Source organism: Calonectris borealis, chromosome 16, assembly GCF_964195595.1.
Source record: "Calonectris borealis chromosome 16, bCalBor7.hap1.2, whole genome shotgun sequence".
Lineage (NCBI taxonomy): Eukaryota > Metazoa > Chordata > Aves > Procellariiformes > Procellariidae > Calonectris > Calonectris borealis.
The window spans coordinates 13,023,839-13,041,140 of NC_134327.1; the positions used below are offsets into that span (position 1 = coordinate 13,023,839).

The following is a 17,302-nucleotide window of genomic DNA, read 5'->3' on the forward strand; positions in this document are numbered from 1 at the left end:
TCTGTCTTGCACTCACTCTGTTCTGAGTACTCTCTGAAGAATAATGCTGGCATCTGTTTTAAGTATAAGCATTCCAAATTACTGCATAGATGCACTACAGAGTAGTTAAGAAAAATCAGTGGTTTCTATGTAAATAACCACAAGACTTTGCTACTTTCTTTAAAACATAAATTTCTTTAATAAAGATTGTTTTATTTTTACTCCAATATTTCTCCTTTACTTCAGCTACTGCAGTCAAAGCTATCAAAATATTCTGCTGCTGTTTAAATTTCTGTTTAAATTCACTGCTGTGAATTCCTTTGTTGTGGTTGTTTTTTTTCGAGGAATATATATTTCATATTGTGTTTACTACTGAAAAGTGAGACTTTGAATCTGAATCAAGTAAAAAGACCTTAGTACACACTTAAATATATTTTCACAGCTTTCCTAAAAATCCACCCAAGTGGATCACTTACAAAATATTTCAGATTAGCCTTTCAAAATAACATTTAATTGCTATGGAAATTAAGATAAAATTTCTGTAGTTAGGATGCATTCTTCCTTTCTGAGCACAGAACAGCAATAATAACCTTGAGCAGAAGCTATGAGAATGGTAAAATGTACTGTCCATGTCCACAGCCTGGATTTCTACAAAATTAATTTCTGTTAGTAGAATCATGATAAGAGACCTGTGGAAAAGAAAGCTCTTCAGTGTTAATCTGGACCCTTGCCCTATCTTGAACAGATTCAAAGATATAATATAATTGCTTTTGATCATCTTAAAAAAAAAAAAAAAAAAGCTCATAAGTAAAGGAAGAATCACAGCACTGAGAAGACCCAGTCTTGAAAAGCAGTGAAGCACTGATTAGATGCCAGTTGAATTATAGACAGTCAGTCAAGAGAAGGGGTGAGTTGACGTACACAAGGATGCAGCCAAGGAGAATGGTGGTGACAAATAAATTATTTTAACTGCTAAAGATAAGAACCTGCTGGTGAAGATCCTCTGTATCCTCTGTACCAAATAACTGGGGAAAAATGTTTTGCGACAACTTCAATTTTATGCCAAAATAGCAGTACTTGTAAAAACCAGCTGGCACACTGGCTCACTCACGTTAATCCTCCTACTTCATCTCCCTGAACTGACACAGTCTGGTCCATTTGTTATTTTTGCAAACTGGAGTTATGGGATCTAAGCCTGATGTCTCAACTTCACTCATCGATAAATCTGGAAAATTCTTGGATACACAAGTGTGCAGGCCCAAAAGATTAATAAAACCAAAATGCCATTAAAAGACAAGCAGTGGCCTCATTATGGCAGAAAACTCTCTGCTGAAGTCCCCATAGTGGCAGATTCCTCTGGATTTGAATCTTAATTTAAAACACTACTAATCAATACCTTTTCATATCCTATGCAGAAAAAAATAATTTATAACTACAGTGGCCAATGCTGCAGTCACTGTAAATACCTTATATGTATTCTTTAAAGCTTACTTTCTCATTTCATGACCCGTTTATTTTATATGATGGGCAAATTGTAGACTACGACAGCAGTAATATGGCTGAGATGTTCAGTTATATCCCCTTCAGTAAATGTGATTGCTCAAGCCCTTGTGGTAATTGTTCTCATGCTCCTTCTTGTTATCTGTTTATCACATTGCAATAAATGGGATTTTTCTTTTAAGGTTATTCCATTAGAATCATGTCGATCAATTCAGAAAAATGCACGATTGTAATAATGAACTAACTCGTCACATCTATTACTTGCATTTCTCAATTAATTACAGTATCTCAAGAATATGCTGGTTTTTGAATACGATCTCCACGTATATATTTAACACTGTTCTTCACAGTAATAATGTAATCCCATCACAAAATGTTCAACAGATGTCTTTACTTACTTAAGACAAGGTGTTTATACTGCACTCGATAAAAACCACAATCTTCTACAACACTGCTCAGGGACTGCAAGAATGTTGTTTAAGTCTTCATAATATATTTGTGAGTAAGCATATGGGAGACAATAATCAGTTCACTAACCATTGAACTAGCATCCTCTCTGGGTGAAACCATGGCCGTATTATAGCATCTTAGTACAAGAAGATGAGGAAATTAAGAAAACTGTAACCAACAGAAATCACACTGGATCTTGCATGGTATACAAGGACTTCAGTTTTTTGTGTTTGGTTTGGTTTGTTTTTTTTTAAATATCAAAGTTACTGCTTTGAAAAATGGAAAACACCATGAAATCTAATCTCATTTCAAAGTGCTTAACGTTTTAAGTTCTACCTGAAACACATCCTGCAGAAGCAGTACCTTTTAATGTTGTGGATGGGTTTTGGTTCAGTTCTGGAGAAAAAAAAAAGGAGGGGGGACAAGAAAAAAAGCAGCTAACACCACACTCCCTATAGTATGACGGTATTCTCTGAAAGTCTTCTACCTAGTGTGATCAAGTGTAAGTTGATGCATTAATGCATTTCAGTAGTAATATTACCACAGGTTCAGTTCCAATTTACTAGATTTCTTTTGTACTTATAGTTTCAGGCTCTGCTTTATTTATTTTTTCTTCCTGATCAACTAGAAAGTTGAGAAAGTTACCAAGATGGCACTCATAAGTATAAAGGTTAGGTACAACCGAAAGATTTAGTCTTTGTCCAAAGTCCTCCCTAGTATTTATGGGTAATTTCAGACATTCCTCAAAGTGCTCAGGTCACTTATGCCTGGGGCGTTATCTGAACCATGAAAGAGCAATCCCTGTAACCCATGGCTGGATAGCCAGACTGGCTGGTGTTTGAATTCACAGACTTCTTAAAATAAGATCTCTCTCTACATTCTAGCCAAACTTGTCTGGAGCAGAATCATTACAGCCCCTGTATTCTTCCTCTGGGAGGCTCTAAGAATGTTTTCAAACGTCTACATTTCAAAAACGCAGAACCTGTTGTCTTGATCCTTTATGTTACTTCGCTAACTCTCTACTCCATAAAACACAGCAGGGCAACGTGGCTAGGTCATTGTGAATTTCTTCTGATAGCTAAATAGGAAAGCCTATTGTTACATTGGGATAATACAGAAGATGGGATAATTCAGAAACTACACTAGCTCCTTCTCCTGACTGTACAGACATTGTCCATATCAGCTTAATTGTTTTTGAATATAAACACAGCTGTGCTACAGCTCTATCAGGCTAGCTCTTAGACTCATAAAAGCCGTGAAACATACGTTTCCATCTATTCACTCTGCCCTCAACTTTTACCGCTGTGCCTTAGAACTGTGCCTTGTCTGTTCCTGGACTCCTAAGCACAATCATATTAAGTAGCAAGTGAAGGAATTTAACTCTGAATTTGCTAGCATTTCTGAATTTAAAATCAGACCTAAGAGGTATATAAATCTAATTCTAATTTCTTTTATGTAAATTCAAACCACATGGAGAAAACAAAAATCTGTAATTCTGTTGTTTTGGGGCTTTATAACTGACACCATATTAAGTTATTTAAGCCCAGTAAAATTTAATGGGAGTTATTCTTGTTCTTGCAACAGTGTTCACTGCAGAAGATACTTCCAGAAGTGTGGTGAAGTCATTGTTTAATGTCTCCCCTGAGACATCCAGCTATGTAATGTGATTTTTTTTTCTTCTCTTCCAATGTTTATTATTGATGTAGAAGCATATTTACACCATAAAAGCAAAGCAGCTGGCTAGTGACCCTTGGGAATATACTCTTGTTAAGGAAGATTTTAGCCCCCTCCCAATAGTTTACTGCATTCAGGTTGATTTAGTGTGCTGAAAAACAATTGCATTTAAGAGCAAGTTACTTTCTACTCACATACTCATTGTTTTCTAAAGCTCTGTCCCTCTTGGGAGAAAAGGAAAGGCAATATAAAAATCTTCTGGGACAACCATGTGGTAGTCAAGGCAATCGCTTGCCCTGAGTTTTGCACTGTAAGTTTTTGAGTGAAGGAAAATGAAAGTGTAGAATCAAACAACAAAACAGTGTTCTCAGGGTACCCACATGATCTATACCTTCTATAAGAAACCCTTCTATCCAAGGAATTAGAAATATTAATTGTTCTACATTACTTATGATGAAGATCTTAGTAGAATATTAACTTCTGAGTTGCAATAGGGTATTACAATTTTGCCTCGTAAAGTGTTCATATCTCTCTCCGTTTAATTTTCAAAGTTTTTGGTAAGGGTTTTTTCTTTACTAGTTAATTTTTTCAGGTAGAGTAAGTCATCATCCAAGAAAGTGCACTGGTGGAAAATACCACATAATACAACATTAATCAGTGATTTTTATTTTATTTTTTTCTTTTTAGTTGAAGAATGAATGCAAGATAATTACTTGGCTTACAGGACTAAAATAGGCAAGTGAACCATACCAATTACCTGGTTGAAAAAACTTCACATTTGGTATAATCTACACCCTGGTTGGGTACTACCCATCAATGACTGCAAGAACCAGAGACTGCATCAGGAGATACACTACATCAAAACAACCTGCTGCATCTCTCAAAAAAGTATATACAATTATTTGTACATGAGAGTGCTCAGTCTAAAGGAGTTTAGCTAAACTCCAAATGCTAGAAAGAGTCAATAAGCTATACCCTAGAAGATGTAAAGTCTTGTAAAAGGAAACTAAAAATTAAGGTTGTACAACATTGGCGAGATTTTCCTCTGGAAGTAGTTCCAAGATTCTATTTTCTTGGCTAGAAAGCTGCCTTTCATTAAGTGGCCTGTCTTGAGTAGTGGACCCTTCTATTCTTTCTCTTTTGTCTCATTGTCTCACCACTTACGTAAATAAAATGCCCCACCATTCTGTACTAATTATACAAAAGTCTGCAGCCTTTAGAAGACTTACATTTACACCTGATTGCAGAACACAGCAGTCATTGGAAAAAAACTTTTTTACCTCGTTTTCTCCACCTTTAAATGAAACTAACTACATTGCTGCTTCTTTTCTTTTACTTACTTTCAAAATTCCTGAAAACCTACCCTCTCCTTTTTTCTGTCTTTATGAGCATCAGATTCATTGTTTATGCTTTTTCAGGTGGGAGAGCTGTTCTCCTACTCGTCTTCCTGCTGCGTGTTTAACAGTTTAGTTCCGCACTTGTTACATGCATGCAGGAGAGTGAAGAAGCAGGCACAGAACAGAGGTAGTAAAATGGTGAAATGATTTTACTAATCCAGAAAACAAGACTTCAGATAATTTTTTTCTGGTTTGAACACTATTAAGTACAATTATTAGAAACAAAGCAAATAGGATAAAAACCCCACAAACGTTGTCCTCTGTGACACAGCAAAGTGACATCGTTATTGTTAAAAATAAAGAAATAACAAACTGAAAACTTTTCACCCAAAATGTGGAGTTGGCAACTATAAAAGATACTTATTTAAATAAAGATATTTAAATAACTTTTAAAAATATTTTAAGTAACTTTTAAATAACTTTTAAATAACTTTTAAAAAGCAAGGCCTGAATGATGAAAATAGGTTAGCTTCCTAGTCTCATGTCTGCACATTGAACAGATTTAAAGTGCTACAAGGAAAATGTATTAATTCTAAGAGGAAACAAGCTTTCACTAAAATTAAACAAGGTAACAGAAATTAGTATTTCTCTTCTGTAGCATCTTGGTTTTAAAAGTTAACAGTTTGACACTGACTCTTTCAGCAGACTTTAGACAATAATAACATAACCACCACAAATCGCCTCCCTTAGAACTTATAAGGAAGCACCGAGTACTTACTTAGAGATCAAACTGAATTTGAAATCTTAAACTAAAATTTCCATCAGCAGCCCTAACCACCTTTGCTAACAGTACTTAAAAAAAACAACCACCAAACACACAATTAAATATACTTTCCATTTCCAGTTAAGGTAAATCAGTCCCACCCAAAATTACTAGTTAAATAAAAAGTTTCTTCATGCTGCAGTAAATTAACTACTATTAATGGCGCAATGGGAGTTACAAACAGATTGTTACTTCCTTGAGGTCAGTTCTCAACACAGCTGAAAACAATCTAGGTTCACTTTGCATTGTTCTCAAAACGGACATATTGAAGGGAAAATCATAAGCACTGGGTCCTGATATGCGTAGATAATTATTCATGTGGTCTACACACAAAAAAAAGGAAAGCGTGACGTGAGAGATACAACAGATTTGCTATTTACACTCTATTGACCACAAGGAAGAGATGGCTGTTGAAGTACAGCTCAATCTTTTAGTTACCAGGAAAAGGTGACAGAACAAGAGAAGAATTGCAGTACAGCAACTTCTTGAGCATAGGCGCAACAGGCTTTCACACACAGGGAAGAAGGAAGGGCAGAAAATGGATGTCATAAACCTTAATAACCTGTTGGATACTACAAGAAGCAGGCATCAGTGTAGGTGAGAATCTGGCAGACAAGATTTGTCTGTGAGATACAAAAGGAGGGTCAAGAGGAAAAACTGACCAGTAGTTTGCGTGGATTTGATGGCTTGGATAGGAGAGGGTGCAACTGCGGAGCACCTGTTACACACACAAGGCAGATACTGCCACGGAACTAGTAAATGCTGTTCACTTGTACTGGGGTGGCGTGGAAACAGTGAAGGCACTTTACCTGTTTTATGCTATAAAATACCAAAGGCATGAGAAAAAGGTGCTTTCTTGAATAATGTACCTTAGTCAGAAACCCATAATGCCAGCTGTTAATAATACCAAAAAATGACCTTGAATTTGACGTGATAATTTACTGTGTTTGCCTGCATGACTCTATCATAAGAGACAGCTTGTCAAAATGGAAAAAAGAGCAGAACCTGGCTGCCAATCTTCAGCTCAAACATTCGCGAAACTCATTGAATAAAGCCAAACCAAGCTCAGAAACTTTGCTGCACTGCCAACCTCGCAGGCTCAATTAAACACAATACAAAGAGCAGGAAGGGGGGTTAACTTGCACCTCCAGGCTCCCTGGCTTCGTCACATACCTGCTATTTCCCTTGTTCGCTGTAAAAAAGAATAGCTGCTGGGAATGCACAAGCTGAAGCAGCCGCACCCCAGCCTTCCTGGGCGTGCCTGGCGTGCCCCCTGGCAGCAGCCGCCGCCGCCGCCAAAGCAGCAGCGGCGGCGCCTCACAGGCCTAGGGGGCGCAGCGAGCGCGGGGACGCGGGAGAACGTCCCGCCAGGCGCGCACGCGCACGGCCGTTAGCCAGCGCGGGGACGCGGGACGAACTCCCCTCAGGGGAGCACGCGCGCGGCCGTTAGCGCGCGCGGGGACGAGAGGCTGACGCGGCCCCCTCAGGCTTGCACGCGCGCGACCGTTAGCCAGCGCAGGGACGCGGGACAACGTCCCTCCCGCCTTGCGCGGGCGCGGCTCCTACGCTCCCCCCCCGTCCCCGCGCGCGCCTGCCGCCCAATCAGTGGCCTGGCTGGAGGCGGTGCTACCGGGGGGGTGGGGGAGGAGCGGCGCGTTAGGGCGAAGAGCGATCGAGGCGGCTGCGGGCAGGTCCCGCGCTGGCGGCGGGGAAGTGTGCCTTGTGTGCGGGGAGGCTCCTCCTCCGGCGTCTGTGGAGAGCCGGCGGGCAAACGTGTATTGAAATACCCCCCCCGCCCAGTCCTGACAGTTCCACACACGTACCCCTTATCCAGTAGCTCTCTCAGCTCCGCGGAGGCTGTTCCCCCACACAGACGCAGCCCCGTTGAGGTGTAGGTCAGGGGAAGGTGGGATGAGGCGCGGCGGGGGGGCCGTGTGCTGTGGAGAGACGGGGGATGTGTGCGGGAGAGACGTGAAGGGAGACGGGAGGTGAGCCAGCAGGCGCGGCGGCCAGGGCGGGGAGCGTGTCTGCCGGCTTGGAGGGAGGGGAGAGGGGAGAGGGGAGAGGGGAGCGAGGACGCGGGGTGGAGACGGCGAGGTAGGAGCCCGGGAGGGATGGCGGGTGAAGTGCGAGCCTGCTGCCAGGGGAGGGTTAAAACCGCGCTTGTGCTGAAGGAGGCGAGAAAAGTTCAGGCTGTCTTTCGGGGGCGGGGGCGAGAGCTAACGAGATTTTTGTTTGATCAAGTTCGCGCTTAGGTGCTTTGTTTTTAACTTGCGTTTATCCTGGGTGTACTTCTTTTATAACTACTCGTGTTCGTTCTTTTTAATACGGCGGGGAGGGAATCTCCTACGAAACTTTTCCCTTTACGGAAGGCGGGACTGAAACAATACCCGATGCATTGTTTAAATGTAAAACCTCCAGCGCCTTTTTTTTTTCTTTCCCTAGTACGGTTTTATTGCCACCGCTGCTGCTGTTGTGATAGTGCTTTCCCTCTTGTGTTTACAGCTTCTATAAGGGAGAGACGCTCAGAGGAAGAACCAGGATCCCTGGGCTGCATAAACACGGAAAGCAGGAGTCCATCTAAGCAAGGCTGGGAGGATTTCACCTTGTTGCTGTTTGTTTCGGGAGATTTTCCCTCCCCCCGCCCCGGACACTATCCAGCTGAGGGTTTGTTTCGTTGCTGCGTCCATAGCCGGCCAGAAGAAAAGCGCTTTACATGTTAGAGGTGATTTTTGTCGTGGTCTCCCTGCAAGAAAGAGACCAGCACCAGTCTTCGAGGAGGGGGGAGATACGATCAACTGAGATTTTCCCTACCTCCGGCTGAACGTGAGAGTTCAAGTGACACCGCCGCTGGCCTGTGCCTGGCTGACTGCACAGCGAGCTGGAATCACAGCCTGAGCTGCTCAATTTACCTGCTCGAGGACCCTTCAAACCCTTCTATTGACGGTAGAGATTTGTATCCAAAGGAAAATCGGATTAATATAAACTATGCAGAGCTTTGCGGGGATATCTGGAGACTACCCTGTCTGCATGGCTAATCTTGAAATTGTCTGAAATAAATCCTTAGCGCAAGGAATAGCGAGACACTTTCAATTAGGTTTTTTTTTTCCTTGACGCTTCCCCCTCCCCCCCCCCGAGAATTTAACACTTCCATCGCAAGGTTTTTACAGGAGAATGGGACACATGCTGGAAAACTCTCCACGCTTCATAAAAATCACAGGGGTAACAGTTTCCATCATCGTTGCGGTATGAAAGGTACTCTTTGGATTGTCTGCTGGTGGCTAAGATGGATCAGTCTTTCTGTTTCTGTTAGCGATGTGCTGAAGGATCCGGATTTACTGAAATACTGACGCCCATAAACTTACTCCCTCTCTGTTGAAGGCATTGGATGTGACAGTGCAGAGAAACATGTGTTTCACATTTCTGACTGGTTGTTTTGGTGCAATCAATACCTTCACAAGAAACATTGACTTACGTGGCGATTATCATACCAGGAGGCACATGGAGTGCTGCTTTCGGGTTGCATGCAAAGTGAGCACAAATCACGGAGTCCGCCGTTCCTGTGAAGTGGGGGCTTCAGTTCCCCCCAAACTCTGGGGCGAAGGCAGCGGGCGATGTTCCCAGCCCACCAAAGAGAGCCCGGGCTTGGGGTGCGGAATGAGCAATGACCAAAGCACTGTCAGGAGTGGCAGGCAGTCGGATCGGATGGGGATCAGTGAGGCAACCACGGTTGAAAGAAAGGTGGATCGCGAAATTATTGCCCGAAGGAATAGCAGGCGAGGCGGAATGATGATAAAGTTAAACTTCTGTTTTATCTTCTGTCGGGGATGGTGGGCGTTTCTGTTCCTTCAGCTCCACATGTTGCAAGCACTGGCACAAGGTAGGGCTAGAGACATTTTTGTTTATAGAAATGCTGCATCTGCCTTCTAAGAGGAAGGGAATCTCGCTCGGGTACAGAGAAACCCTTTTACTTTATCCTTATCAGAGGTAAACTGCAGAATTCGCACTGAGCTGATTTCATGTAGGAATGGTCGTTTCTTGTACACAATCGTTTCTTTATGGAACAGGGATTTGCAAACTGTACCTACATGTTTCTTTCCCTTTCTCGTCCTGTCCTTCCCCTATCCCCACCTCCTGGAGAGAATCAGTAGCTCTATCGGAACCAAACGTGCTTTTTTTATTTACTTGAATACGTCCGTACATTTCTGTTCTTTTAGGCAGCAAAAGAGTTAACTGCTGGTTGTGTGTGTGTGTGTGTGTGTTTAAAAATACTGTGCACTGAGATAAGTTATTGGGAGAAGGGGACTCATAAATCCGCCGACTAGAACTAAATCAGGCATGTAAAAGGAATTCTTTAAACATATGAGTACTGTTCTATGTGAATCTCGTTCGAGCATTGTTCATTTCTTTTGGATTGCCAAGTAACATTTACCCGAGACAAAAACTGCAATTGATTCGTATCTGAGCATTTCCACATCAGAGATCCTTGCAAGTCAAATGAGTCACTTGTAAACGAAGGGTCAGAGTCGACCAATAGACTTTAAATATCAAGTGTCAGTCACTTTGCATGTAAATTCCCTGCTTAAAAAATTGCCAAATGTAGCTTAATTCTTAATAATCCTTTGACAGAGTAAACAATAAATGGCAGGCAGAAGCATTACAGTTGGCTGCGCCAAATAACATGCTGAACAAATGCAGCTTTCACTTTCTTTGCTGGGTTGAGTTTTATTGCTGTGTGCATTGTCTGACTGAAGTGGTATGTGTTGGACAATGCAGAACTGTATCGTGTGGGACGATGGGTTAGTTATTAAAAGCGGAAGTTAATACTCTATAAAGGGGAATGGTGTTTGTGTTTTAGTTCTTTGTTTTCAAGTATTTCATAGGGAACAACGGTGCATTCAGTTTTAATAACTGGATGGGCTTGTGTGTTGAGGAAGAGCTGTTATAAGCCAAGTCTGCTGTAGTTTGTCAGCTCAGGGTTTACTACTGCATCCTCAGAAAGTTTGGAGCCTCAGGATACAGTAGAGTTTTAATCGAGTGTTTAATAATGGACTCCACCCTCATAAACCTTTTTCAGTGCTTTGTTTATGCTGTCATTGCTATTCCCAAACTACTTCTGCTGAGGCCTGCAAGCCCTGACAGGGTATTGTTATTCTGAAACAAGACATACCTGAAATAATTCTCTCTGCAAATTAAAATTCACGTCACTTTTTTTATCTTTTGGTAGTTGTTGTTGATAGATGCCAACATGATGCTTCATTTTGGAAGACAAATGCTGATGATTCTTGTTGTTTATGTTAAAAATGCAAAAATTTTTCGTATAAGGCAGTTTTAATTGCCAGTGATTCAGGAATCAATTTAGATGCCATGTAAAACAGTTTTCTGTGGTTTAGTAGTAAACTAGCCATCTTATTGGATTAAAAAGTGAATTGAAACTTTTGTTCAGCGCATAGTATAGAAGAAATTTTTGATAGCATATTTCAGATTACTAAGCATTTGCAGTAGTATCAGTTTTAGGTAATATATATCTCAGGGAGTTATGTAGTGTTTACAAACTATTCTAAAGAAAAGTCCTAACACCAAGTTAGTTTTACCTATCAGTATTTAAGAGGAGGAGGGGAAGCGAAGAGAATGAGATACATTATTTCTGAGAAATATTGGTGCAGATAAAGGTATGGAATTTAGAAGACATTAAACAATGAAAGATAAAAGAATTATATAATGCAGAAACAAAATACATTTTTATTTTTCTATAATGCAGAAAACACAAATTACGGTTAGTCCTCTAAAAATTCTTTGACACAAACCAGCATGGAGGTCTTAATGCAGAGTACTTCTATTAGGTTTCCACAAATTTTGTATTCATTTATAACTTACGGGATTTTTTGCACTCTGAATTCTAATGGATTCTAATACATTCATCATTTTTTTGCAAAAATTTACTTTAGAGAGAAGATGACAATTTTTATAAAAGTCCTTCATGAAAATGGAAATTCTGCTACAGCCACAGAAAGCTTTTAATGGAATGATGTGGTCATATGCATGAGAGAATTACATGACTCCAATCTTTTTATGTGATAAAAAAATGAACATTCTAAATATATGGGCCATTGCTATTTTGAATGAATCATAATGCTATGCTATAACCAGCTAATGTTTCTATAATAACTATTTCAGCATTAAAGAAATAAGAAATATTTCAGGCATATTGAAATGCAGGTTCTTAGTTCATAGGAAACAGATTAGATAAAGTTACTGAGATTAAGTACCTTATACTGTAAGGTGAATGGAAGAAAAGGTTTTCAACTGCAACAGGTTGTTGAGTATTCTCTAGACTTGAATGATCATCCATGTAAAAGCAGATCTAGAGGCGAACTGTAGATAAAACCACTTGTAAATTCATTTTGTACTTAGCTCTTCAGCTTTTCTGTCTTCTGGTAGTTGTGTTACATAATTAGATACAACGATTTATTTGATTTCTTTTTCCTTTTCAAAGTGAATTTAATTATTACAAAACATACAGTGGTTTATTGTACTGAATAATAAAGCATTCTCTTGGAACTTTAGTATTGTTAGTGCAGACCTTCTAATTATGGGAGTGATTTTCTGGGTGGAAGAAATGTACAACTGACAGAAGTTGTGGCCTGTCCCATGAACGTAGCCTAGAGTGGTACTCCCACTTCTGTAATGGCTGCAGATCTGCATAGACGCCCATTCAGGCTGTGTGTGTCTCACCCGGCTTACTACATTGGCCCATCTGTGAATGGGAATCTTGTGAGAAAAATTAACCTGGAAGAGTCTGAAAGCTGTTGCACATTCTTTGTTTATTCAGTTCTTTATGCCTGCTAGCCTCTGCCATGATGCCTTCTTTCATGGCATTTTTGTTAAATTTGAGTATTAGGTGCTAGTTAGCCTCAAGTCATTGTGTGTCATCAAATAGTGATGAGATGCTAATTGATAATCACTATAATTATCAAATTAGAATTTGCAAGGTGATGGTAGAAGCTAATCACTTCGACACAGTAACTAACTACTATACTTAGAGAACATTATCCTGCAGTGACCTCTAGCTCAGTGGTCTATCATGCCTGGGCATAGTCCTGTTGAATACTTAGAGCGCATTGCAAGATTGGAATTTATTAGTTATGTATTAGATTAACAAACACTGATGCCTACTGAGGTGCAAAATATTTACTAAAATACTAGAATATTTGTATGGAAATAGAAAAATTCTGCTTATTTAAAGAGTTTGGAAATTGCTGGAGGCTACTCTACATGCATCTTAATGGATTTAAGTACCTTCCCAATGTCTTTCTTTTGTCGAAGAGTGAAAGAATACTTAGAAAATACACTTCTTCGGATTGATGGCTGTTGTTCAGAATGATTTTAAAATAGATAAAAGCGGTGCAAAGCTTTAAGCTTCTCCAGCAGGAGATGGGTATCTTTAAATATTAAGAAAGAGAAGCTTGTCTGATTTTTCTTAGTTTTACAGCAATGGAGGTGTAATCTTTTTATGCTACTTGATCAAATCTGTAATTCAGAATTCTACACGTACCTGAATGTGCATTTAAGGTGATATTGATATCTATTACGCTTTGACAGAAGCTGTGACATGGAAGATAGAAGAAAATGTTTCTGGGGCCCAACTTTTTAAATTCAAATATTTGATCTGGTGTAACTTATAAATATGCTAAGTGTAGGAAGTGTTTTCAAGCAAATTTCAAACTGCACTAGATGCAGCGATGATAAGCAACTTGCATAGAGTATTTAGTTGCTGGAAGACAGAGAGATGGTTAAACGTGAGGGCAATACTTATTGGAGAGTGAAAAGCATTCTGGATTAAATGTAGAATGATGCATTTCTAATTCCGAAAGGTTCTGTTTATTGGAAACTCATTAATTTTTATTGGATTTACCTCTTGTGTTCCCTTTCTTTAGATGAACATTTTAAGTATGTGCTAGTTTTTAAACAGGTGAATTCTTTGTGTATATAATTATAATAATTAAAAAATTGATTTGGAGCAGTAGATACAAGCCTGGCCTAAATAGAAATGGGGTGGAAAGAGTGGGCTTTTTCTGTGGCCATATCATGTGACTTCTAACTCTTTCTAGTGTGGTAAATCTGTGTTTGGTTTATATGCTTACTTTTAGCTGAAAAATGACTTATTCTCAAGACTTCTTAAAGCAGGTTCGAAGAGATAAGTATACATACCTATTAACATTTTAAGTACAGTGTTTCAGATAGTTTCTTGAGAGTGCAGTGTAGCAGTACTATTAGAGGTGAAGGAAGACCGTATCTAATAGCTGTTTATCAATGTCGTTTTCATGCGTTACCGGGAGATGCTTACATCAGGAATGACCTAGGAACAGAGAGAGAGGTTGTGGCAGTTCAGTCTCAGAGTTATGCTGCATGGCTTTCACATCCCTTTGGAAGAACTGAAGGGAATCTGTGCCCATGGCTCATAGTCCTTGAAAGGTTGTTCTGGAAGGTTCTGTCATTTCTGTGCATAGTCATATATTTTGAGTAACAAAGGCAAATATTGGCTAATACTTTAAAGATTGTCTGACTGATTAAACAAACCATAGAAATTTTAATAAACAATCTTAAAGTGTATTAATAGGAAGCTGTTAAGTGAAGATCTTGGGCTTTTGTATATCTCAGAGGGATTTTTGTTGTTCTTGTTTCCTTGTTCTTACCAGCACATACCTATCGAGTGAGTATTTTCTAGTGAATAAAGACTCTCCTCTCCATGTGTCTCAAAGATGACCCTTCACTACCCATATAGCTCATGCAGAACAAAAATATAACTCCATGAAAGGTCTATTCCTGAAGATGTTGGGATTTCTGGAGTTATTTCTGCCTGTGCTGATGTTGGTCTTATTACAGACTATTTCAGACAATTTCATAATTTTCATTCCCTAGGACTCTTCTGATAAGTGGCCTCATGTGTAGCCTAGTTAAATTTATTAAATTATATCAATTGTAGCAGTTGGCAGGTTTTCTTATGGGAAGTGTATTGTTTTCTCTGTTTATTGGTTATAAATAGGTGTTAAATAGATGCGATGAAATTTTTTTTCATCTAAGTAAAACTTTCAAGTTCCTTTATGGGCATGGTCTTTGAAATGTCACAGCCCTGGAACTTCCAATAGGTTCTATAGGAATTAGTTCATGTAGCACTTGCAGGTCTGAGTTCAAGGGGTTACATGGCTGAGAATTTTAATGTGCATACTAACTTAATTACTTTTAAATTTATATGACTGTTTTCGTAAGATCTATTCATTATACAAATTCTTGGCTTCTACACGTACATGGTATGTGTATAATGTATCTTGAGCATTAGTATTTTTGGTTTACTAAGAGTTATTTTTGTTCTGCCCTTGCTATGAAAAACAATAAATATAATACTAGAATATATACTAGTCTATTGCTAATCATATGTTTTATCTGTGAAATGCCCCTGAGGTGTAATACAAATGGCACCCTCACAAATATTAAAAATGTAGGTCTAGGCTTTTTAAGGGAAGTGTTTTTAAAGTTAATTTTCAGCTGTTTAGCTCCCTGAACTAGCTCAAACTGGGATCACACAAGCAGCAGGGACAATGCAAAAGAGGTGATGGGAATGCATGGCTGGGGGCATGACCCTGGCAGCCATCACTAAGATCAGCTTAAATTGTTAGAGAGTTTTCAGACTCAGACAAAACACAAGGGAATGTACACTGCCTAACTTCTTACAAACATGTGGAGGCCGCTGTTCCTGGGTAGAAAATAGAAAGGTTAGTGCCTTTAAAGGGGTGATTTAGAAAACTTAACTTTGGATTTCTGCTCTGAAAGACCCTTTCAGTGAGTTTTTCCCTCTGTTAGATGGAGTCTTCCTAAAGAAAGTCTTCCTAACCTAAGCTTGTAAGGTAAGTACTAAAGTTAGGTAATACGAATATTTCCCTTAATCCCCTTATATCTCAGTTCTTGAGACCTATAATGGGTGTAATATTTTTTCTTAAAAAAAAGAACCTTTGGAACTTCCACAGGTATTACTTTTTAACATTTGTATCTAATATGCAGATTCAGCAGGTAAAAATAGTGGTATGAGCTCTAACAACTCTGATAAAAGGAAGCCTTTAGCACCACTTTATGCAAAATGTGGAAGTGGGTTGTACACTCTTATGTCACACCATCCAGATAACTTTTGAAGTGTCATTCTTGATAAACGATAAAGCATTTGCGTTTTTTAAGCAGATAACTTGAATCCTTAATCCTGTTTTTCACATTTCCATGCTCTGTTGCAGCAGCCTGAAGAGAAAGTTGATTGTGGTCGATAAATCATTGTCCCTTAGGTCTCTTTAAACCACTTTATGGTCTTTCAAGCCATAAGCCGTATATTTTTCTAATAAACTCCTAGGTCTAACAAGTTATCTAAAAAATAATTTGTTGGGTATAGCCCTCTTGGACCAGAAAGTAGAGAATAATGATATGTAGCTCCAGTACATGTTGCCAAAATGGCCCCACATTGATTCCAGGCTGAAATTGAAAAGTTTGTAGCTCATTATTACACAAAGAATCAGAAGATCTGGTAGACTTCCATCCTCAGGTTCATGTTTGTCTAACTTTGTATATTTATCAGCTGAGAATGTTGTGGCTTTGATAAGAGTTTTTGGCATTGAATTCATAGGAAATCTACTCAGTAGCATTGCTACCTTTCTAGGGAAGGTACGAAGAAAATAATGGAACTGTAATGCAAATATTTAAAATGTTTAGACATTCAGAAACAATGCATTTCGTTATACTGGTACTGTTTGCTCACCTAACACTTGTGTTGAATACAGACTCAGTACAACACAGTCATTGCCATCTTCCTTGCGCACTGGGGAATGTCCCTTGTTTCTTATTTCTTATCTGTCAAGAAGTGCGAAGGACATTCATGACTAAATACTTCTGAAATAACTAAACGGTATGCGGTGATTGGAAAAGAAATGTATGGTGCTATGCCATTTATCATAACATGGAACACATAGCAAGTGACACACTGCTGTAATATTGAAGTGGGTGGGAGGAGGTAAGGGGAATTCTCTGTCAATATTTCTAAATGTGCCTGATCAGTGTAATTTTAAGTCCTCTTGAATCTGTGCATTCTAACCTATCACGCTAACATAAGATTTGCAAAATAGCACCCTTGTGCTTTCTTCCCTGCTGTCCACCTTGCTTAGGAGAAACTCTTTGTCCATGAACAAATAGTCCTTTAAAGTCTTCAAGCACTTTTTTTTTTTTTCTATGATGCATAAAAATGCTTGTATAGTAGCTCAGTTGATAATGCACTGGAAATACTGCTGTCCCATGATGAAGACTGTCTCATTGTTCACATGCATGCCCATCTGTGTATCTCACTGTTGTCCTCTATTCGCTTTATCTTTTTGTCCCAGGTTGATAAGAGCCTCTACCACAATGTGGTTCTGGTCTCTGATTATTGCTTCTACATGCTATGGTAACACAGTAATGCCTACTGCTAGTAAAAGACTGAGTGATCGTTTAAAACCCCTGATTCTAT

At 39.4% G+C, this 17,302-nt stretch overlaps 1 protein-coding gene across 1 annotated transcript in view; it reads left to right on the forward strand.

Moving 5' to 3' along the window:
- The first annotated feature begins 9,147 nt into the window (after positions 1–9,147).
- The window catches only part of SDK1 (sidekick cell adhesion molecule 1), a 419,426-nt gene continuing 411,271 nt past the window's right edge, over positions 9,148–17,302 (forward strand). The window contains exon 1 of the mRNA XM_075165332.1: positions 9,148–9,643. Coding sequence (XP_075021433.1) covers positions 9,172–9,643 — 472 coding nt within the window. The 5' untranslated portion in view covers positions 9,148–9,171. The remainder of the gene's footprint in view (positions 9,644–17,302) is intronic.